Here is a 21,971-nt window from a genome sequence, read left to right as displayed (position 1 = left end):
GGCCAAAACCTAGAAATTGAAATCGAAAATATGAAATAAGAATTTTCATAAATTTGGATTTTTTAGAGTTGTTTTTTATAGAAAGGATTTGTAAATTTGGTAATAGAGGGTAAGTTTGGTAGATTTTCTACTGTTTGATTGAAAGAAAAACAAGAAAGCAAAAAATGAAGATCCAAGTGTACTTATAATTTGAATCTAAATAAGTGTTCAGAAATCGGGTATAATAGGAATTGTGGTCAGCTGATTTTGAATTGAATCGGCCGATTTCATTCCGATATCATGCTTATGGTTTTGCTTTATGCTCATATTGATCTTTCAATTCATATATTAGCTCACAATCTAAACATTTTGCAATAGTTGTATCCATGTCGATCTAATGGACCATTCCCTCTTGTTCCAAAGTCTAACTTAACATAACTTCATGTCATTTCATCATTTCATTAAGGGTAAAGTACACGTACCCTCCTATAATGCACCGAATATTCCTCGTACCCCCTAAGCTTCTGATAAGTCCATGTACCACCCCTCAATATTCCACGTACCACCCTGTTTTACTCCCTAATGCCATTTAAGTGTACTTTACCCTCTTATAATGCACCGAATATTCCTCGTACCCCCTAAGCTTTTGATAAGTCCATGTACCACCCCTCAATATTCCACGTACCACCCTGTTTTACCCCCTAATGCCATTTAAGTCCACATCAGGTATTAAATGTTATAAAATGACCAAACTAATGCCATTTAAGTCCACATCAGGTATTAAATACAATAAACTGACCAAACTATCTTTTCTTCTATCTTTTCTAAAATTTGAAAAGACCTAATTGTCCTGACTTATTTACTAAAATTTGAAAAAACTAAAATGCCCTCATCTTCCCCAAATCATCATCTTCTTTTACATACCCACCATCGCCACTATTGTTACATTCTCGCGGATTGAGTTCATTCGGTGCCCTGTAGCTATAAATAAAGCGGTAAACTCCGATCCGCAAAAACATATTAGTGTATATGTAAGGTCTTAGATGTAATTCGAATTTGGGAACAGGAAATGGTTTCTGGCCAATCTCTTATTGGTTTTCCTATGGAGGTTGGAAAATTTCCCCCTTTTTAACATTTCCTCCTTGTGTTCTTCGAATTTTTCGGCTTTGGTGTTTGGAAATCGCTAGCAAACTTATCGTATTCGGGAGATCTTGTATATTTTGGCTCTTGAAAACAAAATCCCTATTTGGCTGTCCGTTCTGTGAGCTGAAATGGATGGTATTGAAAATTCCGATGATTTTTTCCCCTTTTTGGTGTTCTGTTTTGGATCTGACAACAATCTTGGCCGGAACTGCAAGTTTGTGATCTCTGGTTCCTTCCCGAATTTAATAGGATTTGGGATTGAAGAAGGGAGGAATCAGTGAACCCATTTGAACAATCCATTCAGTCATTCATGCTATTCTTCTCACAACATTGCTTAAATTTCTGTTTTTTTTTTCTTCTTGAACAGGGATGCAAGCCACCCCAAACTGAAGCCGCGGGCATTTCAACCAACATCAGTCCATGTTCTTCACACCAACCAAGCCCAGCAACTTCTTCATTCCCAAGCCCTGTTCCTTCTTACCATGCAAGCCCAGCTTCTTCTTCCTTCCCAAGCCCTTCTCGTTATGATGCCAACGCTTCGTCCTCCTCCTATCTCCTACCATTTCTCCGAAACCTGGCCTCCATCCCTTCGTCACTTCCACCTCTACGCATCTCCAACAGCGCACCTGTCACTCCGCCACTCTCATCCCCTACCTCCAGAACTCCAAAGATGAGACCCGTCCCTGACTGGGATTTACTCTCCAACAGTTCCTCCATGGCCTCCTTCCGCCACCCACTGTTTGCCGCCTCAGCCCCTGCAAGCCCAACTCGTGGCCACCATTTCCATCCTGCCACCATTCCCGAATGCGACGAATCCGACTCCTCTACTGTTGATTCCGGCAGATGGGTCAGCTTTCAAACGGCAGCATCATCACCTTCTGCAGCTCCGGCGTCTCCTACGTTCAATCTGGTGAAGCCCCTTGTGGCTCAGATGAACTCGACCCATTACGACCCCGCTACAGAGCGTGGAGGGATAAGTTGGAAGCGAGGACCGAAGTTCGAGTTTGAGAGCGGGAGGGTGAACCATGGGAAGGTGAGAGGATTCATGAAATGGGAGTGGATGATCTAGAGCTGACAATGTTTTTGCGGATCGGAGTTTACCGCTTTATTTATAGTTACACGGCACCGAATGAACTCGATCCGCGAGAATATAACAATAGTGGCGGGGGTGGTGGTGGTGGTGGGTATGTAAAAGAAGATGATGATTTGGGGAAGATGAGGGTATTTTAGTCTTTTCAAATTTTAGCAAATAGGTCAGGGTAATTAGGTCTTTTCAAATTTTAGAAAAGATAGAAGAAAGGATAGTTTGGTTATTTTATAGCATTTAATACCTGGTGTGAACTTAAATGGCATTAGGGGGGTAAAGAAAGGGTGGTACGTGGAATAGTGAGGGGTGGTACGTGGACTTATCAGAAGCTTAGGGGGTTACGAGGAATATTGGGTGCATTATAGGGGGGTATGTGTACTTTACCCTTTCATTAGTTAACATAAGGGTTGGCATTCTCTTTGGGGGATCGCGGTCTAGTGTGAATGCGGGGATTAAGGAGAACATGTGCATTGGCATCATAGGGGTGGGGTGGTCTTTTCAACCCCTTGTCTAAGCATGGTGGTACACTACTCCACAGAGAACTTCTCCTTAACATAAATATGATAGAGGGGATTGGCAAGGTCTTCTTTTCATATGACAGTTTGTCAAGTGGCAAAACAATGTATTTTAAAAATAAGGGATTATGAGGTTGTGCATGGACATGGATCCACATCCTCTACTTCCAAAGTTGGTACTTCCATCCTACTTCCCTGAGCTCACAGTGTGCCACCTGGCCTGACATGGATCCAACGGTTGATGTTAAAAAAAATTCAAAACATTTTGAAAAACACAAGAGATGGATGTTTGAACCATTTTGAACCCCAAACCAAACCCACCCGACCGGTTCAAACTCAACCAAACCCATGCCATTTCACTCCAACCAAATCCATCAACACTCATCTCTACCTTCCTCTTTCTCTAGCTTTCTCTGCAATCCCATGGCGGTGCTACCTACAACCCCTTCTTGCTTAGAATCAACCATGTCAGTTCCGGGGTTCACTCGATCCTCATTATACTAAGAAACCCAAAAGGAAATACATACTAAGAAACCAGAAAACCAAAAAAAAAAAAGAAGAGGGTAAAAAGTGCGAATCATAGAGAAACTGAAGAGATTCACGAGAGCGTCAGTGGCTGTGAACGTTGAGGTATCTTACTATTTTAGAGGACATATCGTTCTAGAAAGTTTGAGGGTTAAAAAGTGTAGGAAGGGAATACTGTGAGGGGAGGAGGGTGAAAGAGAGACAGGCGGATTGAAAGCGGATTGAACAAAGGGGAAAAATTCTGATTTTTTTTTTCTACCCCTGAAATTTCAGAAGGTGGATTGGTCTTTCTCTCTGCAATTAGTGGCTCTCTGTGCTGGGTATTGGGTTTCGTCTATAATTCATTTGTTTAATTTGAGTGTCAAGGTTTTATTTTAAAGTCTCTGTATCTTTCCGTGACATTCTTTTGTCTTCTAATGTAGTTAGTTCTTCACAAAATTATGCAGGGTTCCCATTTTCTTCTTTTAATCCTTTCTCTCTCTGATTATTTTAAGATTTTGCTGCACGTAATTTAATTTTTTCTCTACTCTTGAATTGTCAGCTTACTCAGTTCCCCGTTTGCAACATGGAAAGCTGGACTTGGGTTTTCTCATTTTGTTCCTTATCGAGCTAATTTCCTGCTCTGTAGAGGCTCTCATCGAATATCTACCAGCACTTCCTCAAGGTCTCTTCAATTGAGATTTTTCGGAAAATGGGAAGAGCAATGAGATGGTTCAAGCGCCTGTTGGGGATGAAGAAAAAGAAGAAACAGAAGGAGAACTCTAACGGCGGTGAACCCAGGAACTGACATGGTTAATTCTAAGCAAGAAGGGGTTGTAGGTAGCACCGCCAGGGGATTGCAGAGAAAGGTAGAGAAGAGAGAAGAGTGTTGATGGATTTGGTTGGAGTGAAATGGGTTTAGTTGAATTTGAACCGGTCGATGGGTTTGGTTTGGGGTTCAAGGTAGTTCAAACAACCATCTCATGTGCTTTTCAAAATATTTTGAATTATTTAACATCAACCGTTGGATGGATATTAGGCCAGGTGGTGCACTGTAAGCTAAGGGAAGTAGGATGGAAGTACCAACTTTGGAAGTAGAGGATGTGGATCCGCATGGACATACGGGAGGGGGGAGGGTATGCCTGCATATGAGAGGATGTATTGAATCTCGATAAAATTTAACAAGTAATCCATCCATGCCATTTTGTAAACACCTGATGGTCATAATTTTCACATCATTATTCCACATGCCAAAAAAATAGCAGGCGTGCTGATCAACTTCCAAGTGAAGCGTGTTGGAATATTTTTTCCTTTTATTAATAATTATAATTTTAATTTGATCCTTAATCACTAATTCTAGGGCGGAAGTTCTCTGTGCAGCAACGCAGGCTGTGCCCAGACACATGGGTTGCAGGGTGGTCATTTCGCCCACTCTCATGTGTCTAGGTGCAGCCTGCGCTACTACACAGAGAACATTTGGCCTATTAATTATGTTATATTTTTTTTTTTTTTTGTTTAAATGATATCTATGTACTATCATAAATTCATATTTATTATCCTAATTATGCTAGTTTGAATAAAATGTACATGATCGTGCCTTTCAACTGTTGGATGGAGTTGGGTGGATAACACCTCCCCTCTTGACCCCCCCCCATCTAACGATTCAAGGCACGACCATGTACATACACGATCGTATATAAAACCTTTTGCCTTCGTGTAAAGTCGATCTCTGCATATCATAAAATATTATGATCAGATCAAGATGACTTTTTAAAATCAATAATATTGCAATAGTCAAAATTATAAAAATTCATCGTTTGAAATGTGTGGACCTTAACTAATTTACAAGTGCATTAATAGTCTCTCAATTTTTTTTGACAATTAGAGCCGTAATCCACAGTTCTCAAACCTAATCTAAATTTTTTTATAAAATGTATCCATGTGAGTTAAAGAGTTGAAACATCCTAAAACAAATAAACAAATACAAAAAAGATATCTAGCCAGGTTTCACTGTTTCAGACCCATACCAGCCAATTCGGCCAAATCAGAATTGGAACGGATGAAGCTGATTCAGCAATCCATTGCCGATTCCACTTATTTAAACCCTGGTCAACGGGTTTAACTCGGGCGAATCGTTGAATCAGGATCTTGTTGAGTGGCTAGTGCTTGTTAGAAACTTTTATCTGGCTAATCATTGATTCTCAAACAAGAAGGACCTTCACCGTTGCTTTTTAAAGCATAAGGCAGCAAAAAACATGAAAAAGGATTGGAAGCAAAAACGCCCTAAAAAAAAGGGGTTCTCTGACCTCCGTTTCTAAGGAGACAAAAAGGGGGTCCACAGAGTCTCAGCGTCGAATAGTCGCATTAATCTTCTTTCCAAAAGAGTGAAAGTGCTCGTATTGGCCAAGAAGAGAAGATACGGATACTAAAGTAACTAAAGAAAGAGACCTGTCTTTTCAACTTTTTTTTTTTTGTATATAACTTTAAGAAAGGGGCAACGGTCATACAGGAACGCACTAATAAAATGTGGTAAAATGGTATCTTATATTGGAGGGTAGTGAAATTATTTCATGTATGAAAAAAAGATAGACATACAAATAGATGGTATATCCTACCTTAATGGTTGAGAGAACCTCTTTTCATAAGGAAGAGAGTTTCCAACAATGCTAGTGTGGAAAGAAATTTACATGTGACGCTAATACTTGTTCTTAAAATGGCATCATTCATATGAGACCCATATATTCAATGCAAAAAAGAGAAAAATATGTGAAGAAAATTGTACTCATGTCATGGAGACAATTTTCCCTAGCTTTTTAGAACAAGGGTTTCCTATGCCCTTTCACATGAAATGTTTTTATTCATTACTTTTAAGAAAAAGAGAAATGGTTAACAAAATTCATGTGAGAAGGGGTAGAAAACCCCGACAGTTCTTTTTATGACAAAAAATTAAATACAAATCATCATACACAGCTTAACTTATAATACCTAACCTAACTCTCATGGTTAAGTTTTGAGCCAAATCTATAAGCAACCTATCCATCTTGCAAATTTTATAGACTTAAATGAGTTCATAGTCTTAACACCCTCAATTAACAACACAAAAAGATCTCATGGCCATCATATCCATCCCTCTTTAGTCTCCTGGGTTAATCAACTAACTCCCTTTTTACAATCAGTTCAAATGTCTACATCTTTCTTCAATCAAAAAAAAAAAATGTCTACCTCTTTCCATCATTGTTTTTGGCCGGTTGTAGTCCTTACAGAATTCTTCCGATATCTGAATCTTTTGTGTTCCCTGCAAATCCATAATTTGTTAAAAGCACAAGTAATTAAGACTTATAAAGGAATACAGATGACAAGCAAACCTCTCGTGTTTGTTGATCATAGCTACCATCAAGTATGGTAATCAACCAATCCACAAATGATAATCCTTCAAGTATCACAAGACCAGAATTGACTGACAAAGATACATCTTTATCATTATCAATCGTAGATAGAGGATTATAACTATGAGTAGAAAAAAGTATTGAAATGTACACAAATTGTAAAATCAAATTATGAACTTTAGTAGGATTCCGACTAGTATTGTTAAGCACCGTCTGATTTGGAAAAACAAGAATTATCCACCATATGATGAAAGAGTTGGGATAAAGTATAACTACTAATTAAATATTCAGTTATAAACCCTAATGGTCCTGCTCCTCAAATATGTTTACTAATCTCACATAATAACATTTGGTTACTGGCCATTTGCAAAGAGTTTCGGGTTTGATACTGATATTGTAGTAACAAATTAACCTAATAAATCTAAGTGTAATGCTTGATGTTGTTTGGGTATATTCTATAATCCTAATATATGTTCTAATATAAGTTTACTTGAATAAAGGATCTGGCTATAGTGGGTCCCACTAGATAAAACTCATCTAACCTAAAATCCTAATTTTTCCTATAAATATTGGCTGGAAGCAGCAACCTGCTTATTCCAAAACTTGATATGCAGGGTGTATTGCTTTAAGCAACCTTGTGCTTAAGCCCTAAACCCTAACAGATGTATTGATTGATCTTTTTCGCTATTGAACTTATTGCAATTCCAACAACGCGGACTCAAATAATGTGAATTGTCAGAATACCAACAGATACTCAATCTATCAATATCGCATTTTGATTTTCACTCTTTTATGCAAAAATCACAAGCAACATCAATGTGCTAGTAATGTTTTTGAAAATTACAAGGCAAATCTCGTTAGACCACACCAAAAGTCACTTATGACTTATGATTCATAAATATAATGTCATGACATCACACATTGCCATATATAAACGGAAATGTCTACATCTTAAGGGAAGACTTTTTATTTGGTGGGTTTCATTCAAAAAGTCAAATAATTAGGAAACATGCAAGGTCTGCGGAAAATGGAGTGGAAAGGCAGCAATCGTGTAAAGGCATTGCTAGACGTCCCTTTTGCATCATTGAAATTTAGAAAACAGAGGAGGGTAGGAAAAGTAGATATATTTTTAAGGACTTCAACAAAACAATCAAGAAAATGGGAGGCTTAGATAAGTAAACGAATACCCCACCCACATCACCATCACAGTATCTCTGACGTAAGGGAGGACTCGAAGATAGATGGAAGGGGCAGGGGCGGGGGTACGGGGGAATTTTAATTAGAGGGACATGTTGTAAGGTGTCATGTCTGACATCATCAGATGTTGACATAATATAATATGTTATCATAGGGCTCTTAAGATGGCCATTCCGGATTGTCTAAGGACACCTATTTTTCGAATTCGGATCAGCTACTCACATGGGGACGTACGCGTGGTGATAGATCTGACCCTTCCATGGGGGTGTGAAATCCACATCGTAGTAGATCTGAACTCCTATTTTTGTGGCTTATTGGAGACAACTGTTCAAGTGCTTCCCAACTCCCAAGTCCCAATCATAGTTTAGGAATCAATATCAGATGGGGGATCCGTCTCGGAGGATATCGATCTAGATTAACTCATATTGGACAGATTTACCTTTGGTTTTCAATAAAAATCACCATTTTGTTTAAAATCTTTTACCTTTGGTTTGTACCGATCTATCGAAGATTACCCCAGAATTAGTATCGTTGACTGTCAATAACAATACGGATCGGGCAACTCTGATTAGGGATGCAAGTTGGCCCTAATGGCCCAAGCCCACCCTGATCCCAAACAGGGCTTGGGTTGAGATATCTTGGCCCTGAAGGCATGTCAGGATTGGGAATTTTTAGCCCTGAGTCAGAGTCGGGCTGGGTCAGGGTTGAGGCCTTGGGTTGGGTTGAGTCTTGCCGATCTGGCCCAACCTGACCCTGTCTTCTTCTTTTGGTTCTTTCTTCTTTTTCTTCCTAGCTTGACCAACCCATGCATCTTCCTTTCCCAACCTAGCCAGTCCATGCATCTCCCTCTCTCCCATGGTCAGGACCAATCAGGGTCAGCCCGACCCAATCCTGAGGGCGGATCAAGATTGGATTTTTCTGGCCCTGAGTCAAGGTTGGATCAGGCTTGGACTCAGCTAAGGGAATTCAGGGTTGAACTGGGGCTTTAAAAGGCCCAGCCCAACCCAAACCTGTTGTAGTCCTAACTCCGGTGATCCAATACCAATCCCTAAAACCATAATCTCAATACACAACTATTCATCCATGATTGGATTATGTGCATGATTTTCAATCCCTCCCCCCATCCCTTTATAGAGAAAAGAGTCTCTCTCTCTCTCTCTCTCTCTCTCTCTCTCTCTCTCTCTCTCTAAATATGGGAGAGGAATAGATTTGCTCACGCTAGCGGACGACACCAATGAAGGTGCAGGACGAATCATCATATACGAGGAACAAGGTCATTCCTAAGGGGGCAAGAGGGTGGTAGACATAATTCTTACTAATGTGTGGCACGCGTGTGCATGGCATGCCCAGCCTTAAAATAAAATAAAGAATTGACATGTAGCCATCGTGGGATAAAATATCTAAGCCAAACCAAGCCAATGAAAGCACAGGAGAAGTCATAAGAAGAACCAGATGTAGGGGAGAAGAGAGAAGGATTCAGATCCTCTAGTGTCGAGTTGCTTGGTAAGATCGTTCTGCTCAGACACAGTGTCATGCATAATGTCCATCTTACCTCTTCTCGAGCATCTTACCCGAGTAATGGTAAAACGATCATTGCATGTAATATCGTGTTTGAACAACACGATCCTACCGAGCAACTCGGCAATAAAGGATCCAAATTGAGAGAGAGAATATTACTTGTCCATGTTTTGATTTTGTTGTCGCCTACTCTCGTCTTATAAAACCACACATGCACGGCTGTATTTAATTAAGAAAGCTTTTTCTTTTTATTTCGTACACGCGAAAGTATTAGAAGTAATACCACTCTTAACAAACTTACAAACACACACGAAATTTTGGTAACCATTAATGTGGGGGGGAGTGGCGTAAGTTGCATTCCACTCCCAAGAAATTCGTTAAAACTGTTTGGTACGACTTTTGTTAAAGCTGATCCATGGTTTATTCTTCTAATTCGCTTTTTGAAACCCTTTTAATAATACTGTCACAATGCAACACTTGTCAAGTTATAATGCAGGATATTAGGTATGATGATTATATATATATATATTCTCATGGATAACATGGAAGGGTGGTCAGCTGTTGTGAACGAAGTCATAGATTCCAAATAAAAGAAAGGGATATGCTTTATTAATTTAATGAAAAAGAATTAGTTAAAGAAACAAAGAAATCTAGAAACGCTCCTAATTACCATTAATTTATTGCTTAAAACAAGTCACCCAATGTGAGCTGAATTAGGCAATTAAACTGGTCCAGATTAATTAGTTTGGTTCTTCCATCTTTAAAAAATAATAAATAAATAAATAAAGCCCAGATAATCCTACTATGGTAATACCATCAAGGCGTGCCTAAAAGTACAATGTCATATATTAATCAATTAAATCTCATTTTCATGACCATCATTAAGGCCTGATTTGGTATGATTTTTACATTTTATTTCAATGAAATAGAAATCAAAAGAAATAACAATTCTTAAATAGCTGACGAGCCATTTCTGTTTTGAAATTGAAACTAATTTTATTATTGCTCTTTAGCACATGGTTAATTTGATGGGCGAAACTATAATTTCATGTTAAAAATAAAACCACACCCTTCATCTCTTAATGGTCTCACCACCACCATCAACCTCTCCTAAAAAAAAATAAAGAATTATTCTTAGAAATTGAACTATCAAATGGATTTTTTATTCTTAAAATATTTAAGATTGATGCAACCAAAATGATTTCAGTTTTTTAACCAAAACTCTATTTGTTAACGATTTCATGAAATCAATCCAAATCGAAATATAAATCATACCAAATGTGGCCTAAGCCTAGATTTATCGTTTTAGGATGATCCTCATGAAAAAGAAAAAAATTAGGGAAGAAGTTCTTTGAACCAACAACTTTTCATACACCTCCTCATGTGGGTTTTTTATATTTATTTTCTAAGTAGAGAAAAATTTTAATAAAACCTCACACGAGGGGATATAAGAAACCCTGTTGATTCAGAGACATTTTTCCTCAATTACCAATCCAGAGAAAAGGCACATTTCATCTCACCATTGCACCAATTAACCATGATGTAACTTTTGTAGCCGCTACATTTTATTCAATTTCATTCTTTTGTATTTTCAGGATTAGTAATGGAATTGTTGATAACCTGGCCAGGAAGGCCCTATCGATTTCGTGCAAGATAGAATGGCCACATTCCGTTCCTTGGCTTCATGAACTTATTGTTCATGAGGCCTTAGGTTGATCTCCTCTTGAATGAATTATCTTTTACAAAAAAAAAAAAAAAAAGTATTTAGGAAAAACTAGCGTTGTACAGAGTGCCTTTAGACTGCACATTTAATTCTGCCTCGTGGAAGGGTGATGTGGTAAACTAACCATTGTATTAAATTTATATTCAAAGGATAGATGGAAAACCAGATTTTCTAACTCGACTCGTCTTTCAAAAAAACCTGGTCACTTGGCCCAGTTAAACCTAGTCAAGGTGAGTCACGTTTTTCTTATTTTTAAATATGATAAATATATATAAATTAGTAAAAGAAATCAGAAAAATACATGAAAAATATAAAAAAACCAGAAGAAAAAAAACACACCATGAACTTGTTCTTCTTCATTGAAAAGTTTGGTTGAAGTTTCTTAAAGCTTTTGTTGTATATGTTACGAATTCGGTGTTCATCTAAATTTTCTGTTTATAAGTGAATAATAATTCATCAAATGGAAAAACATAAATAGAATCCTCTCCCTCATCCCCACCCCTCCAAAAAAGGGGTGGAGCTTCATTCATGAGGACCAATGTGATGGATTAAACAGACATGTATTCTTGTAGTGTAAGTTCTATACAGGTTCATTTTGTATACTGTTCGATTCAAGAATAATTTGATAAATTGGAGAGAAGAAAAGGAAAGAGTTTCACGGTTGTTATCCGTCGAGAAGTTGCAGAGTAACTTAGGATTTTATTTTCACTTAATGAACTATCGACCAAGAGGATTTGAGGGTTTTTACCATTGTACTCAATTCAAGTAGAACAATTTTATGGGATTTTTAAAATTGACCAAAGTCACCGATTTTGTTGGTGACTTGGGTGAAGAAACAAAGTCTCATTTGACTTGGATGAGTTGTGACCGATTCTTTTCGTTTTTTACCCCAGCCTAATCAACACGACTCTTGACCAGGTTTTCGAATATTTTGACTCACTCGAAAGACTCGGCCCTAATCAAAACCTGGTTTTCCAACTACGATTCAAAGTCAATTATAAACCGTTCAATGTATTGTCATCTTCCCTTATAATTTTTTAGCTATTCATTTATTGCATGCACCCTGCTATAGTCTTGGACTTTCCAACATGTTATTTTGTCACTTTGTCAACTTTGTTTGTGCTAAGTTACGTCATCATACATGCTCCAAATGGTGCAAATACAATAGGTGTGAATTGATCTCTATGATAAACAATCATGGGCTTCTGCAAGTAGTAGTACACTCTCCTCGTGTCTGCCCTCAAGGTCTATAAAATTGTGCTCAAACCCAAAATAACTTTGAAAAAAAAAATTGGCAAAACAAAATGAAAAATAGTAGTGTGTATCTTGAATGCACACTCACTCACAAGAGTAGAGAGGGAGAAAACACTTAGAAATTTCCATCTAAAGTGTTAGGGACATCCTCTATATATAGAGGAGAGATACCCCTTTCCCTTCAAGTTCTACAAAGTTGTGCTCAAGCTCGAACAAAGTTTTGAAACAAAATTGGTAAAATAGAATAGAAAATAGTAATGTGTATCTTGAATGCACACACACAATAGGGGGGAGAGAGAGAGAGCACTAAGAAATTTCTATCTAAAGTGTTAAGGACGTCCTCTATATATAGAGGAGAGATATTCCTTGGTTGATGTTGTCGTATTGTGGCCAACGTATAAAAAATAAAATCCAATGTAGATAAAAAAAAAGAACAATTTTATGCATTGAACCGCCAACAAAAAAGAAACCACACAATAGCACCACACTGCATCATGCCCTGGCTCGGCTCATGTATGTAGAAATAAACCCCAAACCCCATAGATAAGAGAGCATAATGCACCTTACTTAATTTCATGAAACCCTACCCTTATAGTTCTCATTTTAATATATAAAGCTCACTTCATTCTATTCCATTTCTAATGTGAGACTAAAGTTCTCCCAGTCATATACTTTGCTAAAAGCAACATCGAAGATTGTGGATTCAACATTTGTGAAAGACAAACAAAGGTATTTTAAAACTTGTTTTCAATTCATTTAAAATCAACATATCAAGAGCAAAAAAGAAGTGTCAAGGGTACCTTAGTCAACCTGATGTATTTATATTTATAGAAGGGAGAGGGTTTACTACACAGACAGTGCGTTGTTTCATGCCTTGGAAGAGGGGCATATGGGACAACAAAAATAAGGGGCATATGAGACATTTTACAGGGGGTGTACTACGTTAATCTCAATCTTATGAGGGTGCCAGCATGTAATTTTGAAATAAAACTAGCATTGTACAAATCTTTTACCTTTATAGAAATACCCCTAAATACCTTTCTTTTCTTCCCTCATACTAGTATGGCTCAAGTACACGGAATGGAACATTGGATCGACTTCCACCGATTCCAATCTAATAATTTAGATTGATCAAATCAGCCAGTGAGAACCCGAGAATCAGTTGAAACCCTAAAAATTGGACTCAGAAAAAAAAAACAAACAAACAAACAAACAAAAAAGTTTCAAATTCTGTATTTATAAAATTTTTAATTCAATACAATTGGAAATCTTCAAGAGATAAATTTTGTTGGTTTTTCTGCTATTATACCGAATAAAAGAAGGAAACAATAACAAAAAACAAAGACAAAACATGATTCACCACCTATTCAACAAAAGATTTTAAAAAATCAACTCAAATCAGGATCAAATTTTTTTTAAAAAAATCCAAATCGGGCAATGCACCCAATCTGGTTCCGATTACTTAAACCATCCATATAAGACCGGATGGTTTTAGCTGGAGGTGTCAAACCCAAAAATGAACCGGTCAAACTGATCGAAAGCATTCACCCAAACCGAATCGGTTTCTTATCAGACTGGCTGAAACGGGACAGCACCAAATCAATCAGAAATAAACCAAACATAGAAAATCAGATCGAAACTGATATATTACCGATACCAACCCAAATCGGTTCCTTATTGATTGGCCATGTTGCCAGCTTTTGGTAAACTAGTGGCATACACCAATCGTAAGACTAGACACAAGAGGACAAAGAGATCTTTTCTAAAGAGGAAGGAGAGCAGGAGACACATGTTGAGAACCCTGGCATAACCCACATAGTCCTCGTAGCTTTTGAGACGGCTTAAGATTTAAGCGAGTAACAAATAGCGACTTCTCAATACTTTTCACAGATTTGGTTCCTTTTCTCACAAGTGGGGTAGACAAGGACCTCAAATCCTCACTGATACCAACCCTACTGGTATTGACCTGAAGGCCCAAAATGCCTGTGCCACTAGTGACTGCCCCCTTCACACAATTAGGTCTCATGGTTATGAGGCCTCGTGGCCCCATGGGTTTGATCCCAATTGGTCAACAATATCATGCAACTTCCTCTTTGGCTGTAGTTTCTGCTCTTCTTTCACTGTTTAACTCAAACAATCCTTTTTGTGGGGTCTTATACTTTTTGTGAACAAATGGTAGCTGTGGTGCTTAAAAGCCCATTGTTACTAGGGATGTAAACGGATCGGATTCAGTTTGGATAGTGTTATATCCCTAAATGGATATGGACACGGATACGGATTAGATATTTTGTTAATTTACATGTAAATATAGCTTTTCGAATAGCTATAGTCTATCCGTATTTGCATCCGTTTAGCTTTCAGATGGATTCGGATAGTGCTAAACGGATATGGACACGGATACAGAAACGGATTTTGGCTATTCATTTACACCCCTAATTGCTACTAGGAGGTCTTAATAAGGTTCAAGTCGTCATTCACATCTGTTTTCCTTTAAAATAGAATAGAATAGGACCTATCAAAAATTGAGAACGGTTGTTGGGACCAATTCAGATCAGGGTTTTATGTATCAGTATCGGTATCGGCCTTTGTCGATACCGATCTAGATTGGCTGTATCCGTTTGGATCAACCGATCTGGATCGGCTATATCGGCCTGGATCCGCTCTATTTTCATAAAAAAAAATACTTTTTTTTTTTTTTTCATTTCTACCCTTGTCCATACCGATCCACTAATACGAGATCGGTCAGGGATTGGTATTGATCTCCACTGATACGGATACAAATTGGTCGGATCGACCGATCCGTTACCGGTTCCTCAAACCATGGTTCAGATCAAAATTGGTGGGGACCAATCTCTCTCTCTCTCTCTTTCTTTCTTTCTTTTAACCAAACATGTTATAGCAAATATGTGCTCATTCTACCTCGAGGGGTATCCGACAGGGATGTCCCCTCAGCCCATACCTCTTAATTAAACTACCCCATTTCTCTCCAAGAGTGGAATTCACTTCAGCAGGAATGTCTCCTCCAGGGACAAAATTCACCTTAGTTCTCTAATGGGTATTAAGGAAATGTCTAAAGACTCCATTTATCTGGGAACTAACCTTTTCCATTGCAGGTCTAAAGTGAAGGAATTGAGTGGAGTTGTTTTAAGAATGGAGAGAAAGCTTTCCTCATGGAAATCCAATTTTTTATCTTATGCATGGCATAATGTTTTAATTCAATCTGTGCTAACTTCTACTCCAGCATATTTAATGAATTATTTCTTGTTTCCCCTTAAAGTTTGTCGTAATATTGACTCTATTTGTCTTAATTTTTGGTTGGGAAATTTGGGGAAAAAGAAGAAAAAATCTGCTCTCATTTCCTGGGATAAAATGTGTCTCCCTAAAGCTAGAGGGGGGAGTGGGGTTTCATAAGGCTGAATACCACAATAAAGCCTTACTAATGAAATTAGGTTGGAGACTTATCACTGATTGTTCTTCTTTATGGTCTCGTGTTCTAAAAGCTAGATACTTTCCTAAACTCTCAATCTTTGATCCCAAAACTCGTGCGAGGAAGGGCTTCTGGACTTGGAACAGTATCTCTCATATCATTCCATCCCTAGAGAAAATCGTGGTCCGAAAAATAGGTAATGGCAAATCTACTTTTTTTTGGACTGACCATTGGATCCCTTCTCAGCCTGGTAGGCTGATAAACTATCCGTTGAACTCCATTAATCCTTCTGATCGAATTAGGAAGGTTGATTTTGTTACCATGGGATCTAGATGGAAATCTGATTTACTAAACGATTTACTACCTTTGCACATCTCATCTCACATTCAACAGGTAATTCCATCTACTTCTGAGGACAGTTGGTGTACCAGGGCCAAGAATGGAATTTTTAGCACTAAACTGGCTGCTAAAGAGCTAATTTTTGTTTTTGTTACCAATAATTACTTTTTTATCGCCTCTTGGTGGAAATTCTTCTGGAAGCTTAAGATTCACCCCAAATTTAAAATCTTCTTCTGGCGGGTGCTAAATGCTGGTCTTCCAATCAAGGCTACTCTATCCAAATGGCTTCAGATTGACCCCTCCTGTGCTCTATGTGGGAATTGTGTTGAATCCTTATGGCACTTATTCCTATCTTGCGATTGGGTTAAACATATTTGGGTAGCTGGACCTTTGGGGCTGTGAACTGAGTTTTTGGATCATCCATCCCTAAAAGATTTTTGCTTGGCAATCCTTTTCAACCGTACTTTAGATAAACAATCTCTGATTTTATTTTTTAGTGTTTTTATTATTACTTGTTACTTTATTTGAACAATCAGGAACAAGGTAGTCATTGGGTCAGAAAAGCCTGATCCAATTTGGGTGTTGAAACAGGTTAAACAGTGGTTAGCTGATTTGAAAGTATCCCCACCATTAATTTCGTCCCATAATGCATATTGTAGTTCTGAGGAGGATTTCTTAAGTCCATCTTTTGACTCCTTCTCTTCATTACCAAAACTTAACTTTCCTATTTTAATCTGTGCAGGATACCATACACCTGGACTAACTTTGGCAGGATGGTCCTATATCTTTTTGTTAGATGGAAAGTTCAGATGTTTTGCTGCTGGGCATATAACTGCTACTACTCATATGGAACTAGAACTAATGAGCATCCGATCAGGCCTCGACCATGCTATCAGTATGGGGTTGAAGATAAAAGAAGTGTGGTGCTCCAACCAATAGATCACTGATGTTCTTCCATCTCCAACCAAATCTCCTTGGCCTTGGCATCTTATAAAAGACTTAATTTATATATCTAATATCCCAAGATATATGCTATAACAGACAGGGAGACAACTTTTGTATAACTATAGCCTTTAATCTAGCGAAGCATGCCCAGACTAAAAAATCTTTACATTTTTCGTTTAGTTTGTTTTTAATATATTTCTCTTTATCATAAATACATATATATATGTGCTCATTCTCTCTTTCATTCTTTTAAGCAAACATGTCATGACCTAAAATAGTACACATAACATAATATAATAAACAAAGGCTTCGTCTCATAATTATATAATTACACAACCAATCATATCTCTCTTTCTCTTTGTTTATGTGGGTCCCACATTATTTGTGTTCTTAAATAAAGACCCACATTGGAGATATTGAAGTGTGTCCTGCCTGGTTTAGTTTACCTTTCAAAGTAAAACAGAGAAGGGGAAGAAGACTTTCTAACCTCATAGTGTGTTCATAGTGTCGACATGGGTTGCCAAGATGAAGACATAGTTGTAGAGAAGATCTGTGAGATCTACCAAAGCATCTCAAACCTCGAATCCCTGAAACCATCAAAACATGTCGACATGCTCTTCACACAGCTTGTTCACACATGTATCCCACCAATCCCAATCGATGTCGCCAAGCTTTCCAACCATGTCCAACACATTCGGTCCAAACTCATTAGACTCTGTGGAGAAGCTGAGGGTCTATTGGAATCTCATTTCTCTTCCCTTTTGGGTTCTTTCCATAACCCACTTGACCATATCAAACTCTTCCCTTACTACTCCAATTACCTCAAACTCAGTCACCTTGAATTCACTCTCCTCATCGACCACTTCACCCATGTCCCTACTAGTGTTGCCTTCATCGGCTCTGGTCCTCTTCCCCTCACCTCCATAGTCTTGGCTTCCAATCACCTTCGAACCACCACTTTCCATAACTATGATATTGATGCTTCAGCCAATTCACTTGCCCTTAATTTGATTTCCTCTGATCCTGACCTCTCTCAACGTATGTTCTTCCATACTAGTGATATCATGGAGGTTTCCACTGCTCTTAGAGACTATGAAGTTGTTTTCTTGGCAGCCCTTGTGGGTATGGACAAGGAAGAGAAGACCCAAATCATCGAACACCTTAACAAGCATATGGCTCCTGGTGCTCTCCTCATGCTTAGGAGTGCTCATGGTGCCAGGGCTTTCCTCTACCCAATTGTTGAACCCTGTGATCTTCGAGGCTTTGAGGTGTTATCGATTTATCATCCAACCGACGAAGTGATAAACTCGGTGGTGATCGCTCGCAAATACCCAGTTCCAGTCCTTTCATTGGATCAACAAGGCCTTGGACCTATAATTCTACCTGGCAAGTGTTCTGAGATTCAAGCTTTTAATCCCCTCAACCATGGCAACATGATTGAAGAGTTGGCTATTGAGGAGCAAACTTCTTGATTGATCTTTTGAATGCATGCACATGATGATCAACATCCATGATGATCTTCATTCTTATGAATCCTTCTTTTGACTGTTCACCTCCCTCTCCCCCCTTTTTACAAAAAAGAAAAAGAAATTTTTAGGCATTCCTGACTCATTATATATGTATTTGCATCAATGTTTCCTTCTCAAGTATTCTGTGTTCTCATGGTTTTCAATGAATAAGAATAGTCTTTATGACTAAATCATTTATATATATCTCTATGTCTTCCTTCTCTTTTCCCATTATTAGATGAAGATGAGGAGATGAGAAACTCTGAAAATGAAACCAAAATATTGTAAAGCACATCAGACTACAGATATCTCAAACAGAATTCACTTTCTTACGGCTGCATGATTACTCTTTTGTTGTTGTCTTTGTATTAAAAAGAGCGTCTCAGTGCACAGGGCTCCCACTATTGCAGGGTCTGGGAGGGGCAAATATACGCAGTCTTACCCCTACTTCATGGAGAGGTTGTTTCCATGTTTCAAACCCACAACCTAGTGATTGCAATAGCACAATTTAACCTTTACGCCAAGGCTTACCCACTAAAAAGAGTGTCCCAATACAAAAAGCTCTCACTATTGCAGGGTCTGGGAGGGCCAAATGTACGCAGCCTTACTTCCCATTGTCGTCTTTGTATGTGATTGACAAATTCATTTTTCACTCACTAAGGATGTTTATTTTGTTGGATTCAAGAATTTTATGCAGGCCTTCCAGGATGCCAGAAGTGCCACAAGAACAAAAGCATAGTATGACCTAATATGACTACTTATGTCCTAAGCAATTTCTCCCCTGGAAAGGCTTTCTACGCACTTGCTAATTGCGATTTTGACCCTTAACAGGAATTGTTTACATCACTTTCTTTCTTCTGGTTAGTATAGCTCTTATCTTTCCTTTGTACTTCACTCCTAAGCTAGATAGTTGTAAGAAAATTTTGTAACTGTTATGTACCAGTTGTAGGTTTGTGAAGAGGGGCTCATTCTGCATTCTGTATACTGTATTCTGCATTGGTAAACATATAAGCTGCTGTCATGAAATGTTGGTTCCAGACCCTATTTTCTAGTTCATTTATGATTGACATGTTAATGTGGATTTGCAGAAGAGCTGAAAGTTCAGAAAATTTTCTTTTGCCCTTAGTAGATCAAGACATCTAATCATACCTTACTCCTTTGCACTTAGTCACTAGGGATATCTTGTCATGTTAAAATCAAATAATTCCCTAAATTTCTAGTTTACTAATGACTTTTAGTTTAAAAGATTGGGATTTGGCCCATAGAAAAGCCATACTTTTTTTCCCCTTTTGGAACTAGAGAAGCCATAATTCTCAAGCATATTGTGAAAGTTTTCAGGAGTATTTGAATGAGAGTAGTGATCTCACCATATATATGAATTCTTTCCAGACCAGATTGTAGCACTGGTAAGGAAAAAAAAAAAGGGCGTACCCAGTGCACGAGACTCCTGCCAATAAGGGGCCTGGGGAGAGTCATAATGTATAATGAAGACTAATGACTGTACAAATGACAAAGGATGATATAGTCCAACTTGAAACTGTTAAGGACAAGTAGAGGGCCCAAATGGAGTGGATTTGAATAGTGAGAAAAATGCATAATTAGTGCAATGATTTAAGTTGTTTAACAGTACATGATGCTAGTAGTTAGGATATTGAGTTGCTTTAATAAAAACTAAATCAAATTGTAGTCCCTACCTTCTATCATGATATTCCTAATTCTCGAATCTGAAATTCTGAATAGTGAGACTGACTCCTATCTTCAAAACTTCCCACCATCATTTGGGTTGACCTTCTTAAACGATTCTCACATCCATCTCAATTAACCCATCACTTCAGAACAGATTTTTCCCACCCAACTTGGATGCATAGTAACTCCACTCAACCCCCCTAAGCTTCACAAAAAACTACTTTTAGTTGCCCACAAATCCTATTCTTTCATTTAACATATCCCATTCTTAACTGCCTACTTGTCAAAGTATAAACTGGAATCATGAGAGGTTTTTATTTCAGGTGAAGGACTCTTGCCTTTTTCTCTTTCCTTTCTCTGGTTTCACATAAAGGTTTTTTTCTTATAAAACACAGGAATATACTGCTTAGCCTTTTCCAATAGGCAACAACAACAACTCAGCATTATCCCAACTAAATGGGGTCAATCACATGAATCCTTTCAAAAACAAAGTAGGGAAAACTGAGGTCTTAACAAAGGGAAATGAAAGTAAGAGGAATGAAGAATAAAAATGAAGAAATGAGATAAGAAAAGTGAAAAATGGAAAATGAAACATAAAAGTAAGAGGAAGGAAAATAACCCAGAAATCAAGAAAATCTCAACTACATGGTGTCGACAAATTGTACTACGTTTCTAAATGTTTTCATCATCTTTCACCTTTATGAATGTATGGGAGACCTGCTCTAAGGTAAAGTTTGCCACACTATACAGGGACCTTATATATGGAGAAGCTTGTGTTGAGTCACCAGATTAGAACACTGGATGTTGTATCACTATCAGATCTCTCAAACCACTGGTAAGAGGCGTCTTCTTATAATAAGTAAATTAATTCATAAATGTACATATTTACCATTATTACAAGGGTTTTTTACAGTTACCATCCCAAAATTTTTCATATTTACTATTACCTCTTCAAAAACGTTGAAACAAATGTTAGCCTCCCTTGCATACTAATAACTAACTGGCCCCACTGTTACAGACCCGTAACGGGAAGGATTACTCGTGAGAGTGTACCGTTGTCACGAATTTTTTAAGACCAAAATACCTTTTTTGGGGTGGTAATTGTAAAAAACTCCCACCCCATCACCGTCCCTTCTCCATCTCCTTCTCCTTCTCCTTCTTCTTCTCCTCCTCCTTCTTCTTCTTCCTCCTCGGTGGTAAATAATGTTAAAGCTCTACTCTGCAACTACAAATTGGCGGCTTCTGGTCACTGTAACAATCAAACCTCTTTCTTCTCTCTCAAAAAACAGGGGAGAATTTCAAGTTCCAACATCATGATAAATAATGTTAAAGCTCTACTCTGCAACTACAAATTGGCGGCTTCTGGTCACTGTAACAATCAAACCTCTTTCTTCTCTCTCAAAAAACAGGGGAGAATTTCAAGTTCCAACATCATGACAGACCCTTTTCTTTTCTTAGCACAACGGAAATGATAGGGGAATGATGGGCCAAAACGAAAGAAAAGGAAAAAAAACACTTCATTTACATTCACTGATACAACAATCTACATCTCTTTATGTACAACAAATGGAAAATCGAAATCTGACTCTTTTAATCTAACACTTCATAACTACTGAAATTCTCAAAATCTCTTGCTCACATATCTGTAGTGTACACAATAATCATCGATGATTGATCTCTGTTTCGGACAGGGAACTATTTAGCGCAGAAATCAAGACTTGAGCTATATAATCATACATCTGCTTCTTCACCGACCTCCT

The 21,971-nt window shown here is 38.0% G+C and overlaps 1 protein-coding gene and 1 pseudogene across 1 annotated transcript; both read left to right on the top strand.

The window, feature by feature from the left end:
- Positions 1 to 1,314: 1,314 nt before the first annotated feature.
- LOC122659565 lies at positions 1,315 to 3,927 on the top strand (annotated as a pseudogene).
- Positions 3,928 to 17,417: 13,490 nt separating this feature from the next.
- On the top strand, positions 17,418 to 18,584 carry LOC122660360 (nicotianamine synthase-like). Its single transcript, XM_043855629.1, has one exon. It carries the CDS (start codon positions 17,530 to 17,532, stop codon positions 18,487 to 18,489), a length of 960 nt encoding a protein of 319 aa, XP_043711564.1. The 5' UTR covers positions 17,418 to 17,529; the 3' UTR covers positions 18,490 to 18,584.
- Positions 18,585 to 21,971: the final 3,387 nt, after the last annotated feature.

The sequence above is a fragment of the Telopea speciosissima genome, chromosome 4, assembly GCF_018873765.1.
Source record: "Telopea speciosissima isolate NSW1024214 ecotype Mountain lineage chromosome 4, Tspe_v1, whole genome shotgun sequence".
Classification (NCBI taxonomy): domain Eukaryota; kingdom Viridiplantae; phylum Streptophyta; class Magnoliopsida; order Proteales; family Proteaceae; genus Telopea; species Telopea speciosissima.
Note: the sequence above shows the minus strand (reverse complement) of the source record. Positions and strands in the feature narration are given on the sequence as shown.

Coding starts and splice junctions, on each gene's coding strand:
- LOC122660360 (XM_043855629.1), top strand. CDS start 17,530: ATGGGTTGCCAAGATGAAGACATAGTTGTAGAGAAGATCTGTGAGATC.